Genomic DNA, 7,666 nt, shown 5'->3' on the forward strand with positions numbered 1-7,666 from the left:
CGCCAGAGAATGGGAGAGGCTGTCCGGCTTCCCGTGATGTCTCTGAATAGCCATGGCTGATATGTATATAATCTAATCTTGATTTTACATCATAAAGTTGTGGGGTTTTTTTGCTAGAAACTGCTAGAATAGGGTTTTTGATTTTCAGCCATGAAACCTTGATTGTTTGAAGGTTACATTTGAACCCCAACCAGGGGGTTAGTTTAAGCATAAATGTATAGAACCTGATGTTCATTGGCCTGTAACTTAGCAAATGAGGCAAATGTTGCTCAGTTTTACTGTTCAATTTCTAGTTCTGTTTTTGGAGGAAATTCCAGCATTTTTAATTGTATAAAAAAAACAGGAACATTCTCACACAGGTTATTGGTGTTTTTAACCACACAAGTGGCTAACGCACGGCAATCAACCTGGTGTTGGAATTTATCAGTCAAACCACTGTTGGACAGACTGCAGTTCTACCTGCTGTGTCTACATCTATGGGCCACAGTGGATGAATCTCAATGACTTTTCATGCGGCATCACCAGAAGTCTGAGCATTTACTCATAGCATATTGGCACACCATTATTTTTCAGACTCTCATAGTTTGAAAAGCTCGAACCACTCTGTCGATCGCCAGTCTTTCCGTCTTGCATCGTTCTGCGGTTGGTAATTTTGTTTCAGAAAGATTATTTCCACAACTATTAGATCAATTGTAAGATAATCTGATAGACACATTTATGGACCACAAAAATTGCCTTCAGCTGGTATCAACTTAGTTTTTCAGTGACATAACTCAAAGGATTGGGGAACATTTTGAACCCACATCCACAGTGACCAGAGGACGTGTTCTCGTGACTTTTGTAATCATATGTGTTTTCAGGAAGTATTCTCCTGTGGTTCGTAACTGTGGCTATTTCATGTATTTCCATGAAATTTGTGTTACCGTTCCCTTTTGGATGAACTTTATAATTGTTGTGGTTCCTTAACTTGGTTATTGTGTTATGCATCTGTTTAAATGGTGCTCTCAACTAACAGAGCTGCACTGACCTTTTGCAGTGAGCAACAAGCATCTGGACTTGTAAAAATGTTTTGTGTTTGCACGTCATCCACTCATCTGCTGCCTACAGCAGTGCAAGATGACTCATTTGACTTATTTCCACTGCTCACTTTGTTCTCTGCACCACTGCGCTCACAAAAGAGCATTTTTAGTTTAATAAGGGGTTTATGTACCACATCCCAGAACACTCAGGACTGGTGAAAGTCACTGCATTTTGCTTTGATTTGGCTTTTATAAAGTGGAAATTGTAAGATTTCCGAATGACATTTGAGCAAAGTTTAGTTTTCCGAACAGATTTTTGATTGTGTGGTTTCATTTAAACACTGTTTGGTCATATGTCAAATAATTGATACACACAACCCTATGATCCATCGCTCATGGTTTGGAGCCCCCAGACTGTTTGCTTTGCTTCTTAGATGAAGTTGTTTTTATGGAAGCCACAACCTCATATGAAGTCAGATCTTTTCTCTTAATCATGGCTGACAGCCTCTTGGACAAACACACACCAGTTTTAACTTTGTGTTTCTGCATATTGTGATTTTGTCAGCCATACGTGGTACAGAAAACATCTGTTCAGAATTTTACAGAACGTAATGTTTCACTTTATGAAAACAGCAAACATGTCCATCTATATAAAATATATTTTCTAATATATCTGTTTGGAAATTCCTTTGGTCTTTTGTGCAAAATTAAAGTGACTTATTTTACAAATGCACACCATACACCGTTTTCCCAATAACAAGGCAGAAAGTTATACCCTAACCTATTATATGTCACTATAGTTTTCAAATGTCTGCTATATTTATGGTAGCATTGTAGCTACTTTCATTAACACAAAAAAAACACAGCCTATAAGCCTGTAAAATGACATATATGAGATTAAACTAATGGTCTCGAAGCCTTAGCTCATTTAAATAGAGAAGGATTCCGTTTTCCATTAAAAGCAGTGGTTGCATAACAATCTTAAAAAATTGTGCAAAAATATTTGCATACCACCATCTCGCAACACTTGAGATGTACCTTATGACCCTTTAAGATAGGAGGATTGTTGACGCTGACGTCGCTCCGCCTTTACGCACGCACTCCCCGCCCCGCCCCGCCCTGCTCATTACTGATGCGGCCACCCAGCGGACGGACAGCGGCTGCTGCACTTTGAAGTGCGCCCGTCATGATCAGAGAGCCGCAGAAGTCCGGACTGAACGCACGCACTGGAACATTTCCTCTGATCACTCGGATTCTACAGACTCTTCTTTGACGGGTATTTTACGCGTCGACATAAAGGACACTGTGTGACATTTTGTGGACTTTTTTTTCTTGGGTTGGTTGAATTTGGAGCAGGATCCCAGTCGGACATGAGGATGCTTCAAACCAAGTAGCGCACCGGGACCAATTGACTTCTTCGTCCTCCGGGACATCTAAGGTCGCTCAGTTGGATTACATTAGCACGTCGCATCTTTGGACTAACGCACAGACTAAAGCGCAGCGCTTTATCTCAAATGAAATATCCTCCTACAGGATCTCCTGCGGATCGAGTTTGTCAGCGGATCGAGCTCAGTGAGGACTCTAAAAATTCCCGTCCCGGTGCCGCGGTCTCTTTGTTGACCCCTCTGGACCCACTTCGGCAGGCAAAGCGGCTTCCTATCCGAGTTATCAAGATGTTGACTGCGCACACTGGGCACTTGCTACACCCGGAATATTTACAGCCTCTAACCTCCGCACCAGTGAGCATCGAGGTATTTCCTGACTTTTGCACCATTTTTTACATTTATTGCATAGATAGGGTTGTCTTTGTGATTTCGCAACGGTGAGGGGGGAAATAAAAAGATCTGTTATGGCACCTGAAAGGGGTGAAGCTTTCTTTAGAAAGAAAGATAATAATACACGTTTTTTTTTTGTTTTATAGTGTGTGATTGATTTTATCTGCTTCACTTTGTTAGTACACAAATGACATAATAGGTCACTGGGTTTCAATCAAGATAACCAACACAAGAAATCACAGCGATTAAATATTATTGAATCTGAAAAGCAAATAGTCCGTAAATTGACTAAATTAGTGAGCACTTTCTCTGATCGTGGAGTCCTTGTTTGGCTCTTTTTTTTTTGGCCGAACCCTTTTTTTGCCCCTGTCTGCTGTTTGTGACTGAAATGCAAATACATAAATAAAAAAAAATAAAAAAAGACTTCACGAGCCAGCAGTGAAGAATGTCGTGCCTTTGTGTGAACAGAAACCTGAAGGGCAGACTCTTCACACAGATAGACGGCAAAGAAAAACAAACGATGATTTGGCTTCTTTGTTGTTGCTTCAAAGTACTGATTATTTTTTCTTCTGTTCAAAGCTCAACGGTGTTCCCCTAGCCTACATCTTGCATTTCTCCTCTTGTTTTTTTTAACTTTTTTGTTGAATGATGCTATATTGGCAGCTTACAGGCCAGTATCCACTGAGAACAGCTGTGTACTACTTTAGTTATGAGCTTTTTTTTTTTTTTTTCTCAGTGTGTTGCACATTCATTAAGAAAAGAAAATAACTTGAATCTCTGACTTTGTTGTAGCTGGATGCTAAGAAGAGTCCCCTGGCCTTGCTGGCTCAGACATGCTCTCAGATTGGTAAACCCGACCCTCCATCCTCCTCCAAGTTGGGCTCCTCCTGCAGCCAAAGTGACAAGGAGCCCAGCAGTCGGTCGTCCGCTTCCAGCCTAAAGCTGGGGGAGCACCGCCCTTCCCCGGAGGACAAATCCAGCTTCAAGCCCTACAACAAAGGCAGTGGAGAGGGTCGCAGAGATGGAGTCACCAGCAGCTCCGGAAGTGATAAAGTGGGGTTCAGGGTACCCAGCAGCAACAATGTCACCACTAATGGAAATTCGACCAGCGGCCAGCAGTCCTACTCGCCCCACGCTGCTTCGCCCAGCTCCAGAGGCAGCAGCACCCCTCCAGGACACGCTCAGCAGCAGCAGCAGCAGCACCACAAACACAGCCATTCTCCTGGTGGACAGCCCACATCGCAGTCCCAGACCCCCAGTGGTGAACCTGCACATGAGCACGGCAGTCCCACCAGCACGGCCAGCAGCAATAATAACAATCCCAAAAAAGACGCTGACGTGAACAAGGCCAGGTCGGACAGTCCGCACCACGCAAACTCCAGCCACGTACGGGCCAGCACAAACTGCAGCAACAGCAGCTCTGACGGTGGCTCCAACCACGATGGAGGTAAAGCTGAGCCCACCCAGCCGAGCCACGGCCCCGGACACATTACACCCATCTCTCCTTATAAGACCAGCCAGCCGCTCTTCTCCCTGCCTTCCTCTAATATGGGCTACCACGGGTCTGTCATGGGGGGCTATGCGGGCTACCCATCCCAGTTTGTTCCAGGTTTGGACCCGTCTAAGCCGAGCCTCGGCGTGGGGGGCATGGGAGGGAAACATCCGAGCTCCAGCCCTCTCACGGGCGCCTCTCCTCCCTCCTTCATGCAGGGTTTATGCAGGGATCCATACTGTCTGAGCTACCCAAGTGTGTCCCATCTCGGCGGAGGCAACTGCAACTCCTGCATCCACGACCCGTCCTCCGCCCTCAAATCCAGCTTCCCACTGGTGTACCCCTCCCATCCACTTCACTCCCTCCACCAAAGCTCCCTGTCGTCCAGCGTAACCTCATCCCTCTCTCACCCGCTGTACACGTACGGCTTCATGCTCCCCAACGACCCCCTGCCTCACGCCTGCAACTGGGTGTCTGCCGGAGGGCCGTGCGACAAGCGCTTCGCCACCTCAGATGAACTCCTGGCCCACCTCCGCACCCACACGGCTCTCCCTGTAGGGATGGACAGTAAGCTGCTTTCCGGTTCCTCCTCTGGACCTGCCTCCTGCCACCTTCACCTCCCACACCAGAGCAGCCAAGGCGCCATGCCTGGCTCTCTGTCTCTCAGGGCTCCCCACAGCCTGGGTTTAGCTCGCTATCATCCCTACAGCAAGGTCCATCTCCCTTCTGGACCCTCCTCCATCTCCCTGCACTCTCTGCCCACCACAGGTCCATACTACCCCCACTATGCTCTCTACAGTCAAAGACTTGGATCTGCAGCCGCTCTTGGATATCAGTAAAACACCATGTACTTTCATGTTTGCAGGAACGGTTTCACATTTTTTTTTTGGAGTTATGCTTGTTTGTCTTCTGGCAGGGAGTGAAATGAGAGGATTGTAGCGACCCTTGTAAATGTGAAGCTGCAGCTATTTTATCTTGGCTTCGCATTAAGAGCAGAACAGTTGGGAAAATCTGGCGTGGCTCCACACAAAGGTGGCAAAATGCAGCTACCAGCCCTTCAAGAGCTCATCTTAAATGTTAATACATTTGAATACAAATTTGAAGCACGTACTCGCCATCATTCATTTGGAACAAATTTCAATGGAACCAACAAAAACCGAAGCTAAGAAATAATCCCAACAAATGAGACAATGTCATATGATAAATACATTTTTTTTAATATACCACATTTTTACACTTATTTAACAATAACTAATGAGTGTTAAAGCTTGTTACCTTTGTAAAGGCCAGGTTACATGCTTCCCCAGTTTTTATGCTAAGCTAAGCAGTAGCTTCGTGTTTAGCCGGCAGACATGACAGTCGTGTCTGTTTTCTCAGCCAGAAAGACAATAAGCACATTACTGAAAATGTTTCACTGTTACTTTCAGTTTAAATGTGGCAAGTTGCTGCTTCCCCAGACAGAATTCAAGTGAAACTAGAGGGGGCGAGTGTACAAGCTCTGGATTTTGACTTGAGAGCATCTTTACACTTTTGTTTTAACTTTGGGATTTCAAGCCGGTCCCCACTCCGAAAGTTCAGAGGACACGTGGCTCTTGCATGTCTGCACATTGCTGGGATACATCTGCAACAGACCACTTTGAGGTGATCTGCTGCCCCGTGTCCTTCAGCATAATGACGGTTGGACGTAAAAGCTCTTAGACGTTGAGGGTTTTCTCTGCAATCGGTGACAGTTTAGTGCAGAAACAAAGTAGTGTGTGAGAAACGGCTGTAAGCTGCAGCCTCGGGTCTCAGTCGCTTTCTCCCTGCAGGAGATGCATGTAAGCTTGAAACAGCGTTCGCACTAAACTGCCCCATCTGATTTGTTTAGCTTATTCCTACTGAGAAGTTGTATTTATTTCAAACAGGATCTCAGACTTTGATGTTTAGCGTATATTCTCCTTTTTTTTTTACCGTCCTGTGAGCAGACATGTTGGAGGACAAGTGTTGAAAATGTGTCTTAACGCTCCTTCCTGAACGAATGTTGAAATCACATCTCGCTCTCAGCTTTTTGATTGTTTTTATTTTCACAGCAAATCAATAAACCTGAGATGGGATATTTTTTGTAATATTGGAACACCCTGTGGTGGGATCCAGTGAAAGGGGAGGGTCATATTTTGCTAAATAAATCACACTGAAGATGTGTATTCTGTTGTCTTCATTTCTGATGCAGCTTTGGTGAAACGGCCAGAGTACAGATTTACGAGTTAAATGGCAGCCAACGAAAACTTGCATTTCGAAATGTTTTTGTTTGTCGGTTACCTTGGGTTCGCTGAGGTCAGTCTGTTGACAAGCACCACATTGTTAATGTCAGAAATACACACAAATGCATCCTGATTTACTGACAGGTGGTATTTCTTGATCAGCCACAAGGCCTTTGTACTGACAGCCCTTATTATGTCAGGAAAGTACCTTAAGAAACCTCCAAAATATTTTCCTACGCAGCTCAACCAGTTTCTAACTCTCTGTCTTCAAAGTGGAAACAAGTGAGGTGGTGATGGGAAGATGTAAACTTTTGTCAGCTAATCTTTGACAGGGATCCGGATGTTTGCAAGCAGCTATTTTTTGCCATGAAAGAATCTTGTGATTGATGGCTTTAAGAGTGCAGTGCTGTCAGCAGTAAGCACATCGCTGAGCTGCAGCCGTGTCACCTTGAAGTGAAAGCCTCCAGATTTAAAGCTCTCAGATTCGCTGTGACAGTCAAACCTGTCAGAATGTAACGCATACATACTGTAGGATCCCGATAAGCATCGTTTCCTGCTGGAGTTCAATCAGTCGCTAAAGTTACCACGACGGCTGCATGATTGGTTGCGGTAATACGCCATTTCCTAGCAACAAGACACAGTGACACCCTTGGTGAAGTATAAATGACCCACGCTGGTCACTCACAACTCTGGCAAGGGACCAACGGGGATCAAAACAGCCTGTTCCTGCTGTAACAAGAGACGACGCTCCTGTTTCTGCGGGCTGAGATGGAGTTATGGGCTGTCTGAGTTCAGCGGGAGGGCATAGCATCTCGGAGGCCAACTCTGAAGGTTTTAGGTTGCAAAATATGACCCAGAAAACACATGCACTTAGTTTATTAACTCTTAGCGAGGAGTCGGCAGCTGATAGCACAAAGTTACACTCCTCTCCGTCGTCGCCAGGTTGCAAGCTGAGGATATTTTGAGGTGGTTTTACCTGCACTGAGTTCAGGTAACGGGTGTGTTTACTGGAACAATGGGAGTGTAGAGCAGGATTGGGATGCCACCTATTGGCGACCGATAATACCTGTTTGTTTTCAAGTTGGATGGAAAGGGAACATGTGCTTATGATATTATTTTCTACTTTTCTTTAATACGCAT

General features: G+C 45.0%; 1 protein-coding gene across 1 annotated transcript; it reads left to right on the top strand.

Annotated features, from left to right (window-relative positions):
* Positions 1-2,209: 2,209 nt before the first annotated feature.
* On the top strand, positions 2,210-6,457 carry LOC142372390 (zinc finger protein 703-like). Its single transcript, XM_075455275.1, has 2 exons — positions 2,210-2,770; positions 3,587-6,457. Exons 1-2 carry the CDS (start codon positions 2,534-2,536, stop codon positions 5,123-5,125), a joined length of 1,776 nt encoding a protein of 591 aa, XP_075311390.1. The 5' UTR covers positions 2,210-2,533; the 3' UTR covers positions 5,126-6,457.
* The last annotated feature ends 1,209 nt before the right edge of the window (positions 6,458-7,666 follow it).

This window comes from Odontesthes bonariensis, chromosome 22, assembly GCF_027942865.1.
Source record: "Odontesthes bonariensis isolate fOdoBon6 chromosome 22, fOdoBon6.hap1, whole genome shotgun sequence".
Classification (NCBI taxonomy): domain Eukaryota; kingdom Metazoa; phylum Chordata; class Actinopteri; order Atheriniformes; family Atherinopsidae; genus Odontesthes; species Odontesthes bonariensis.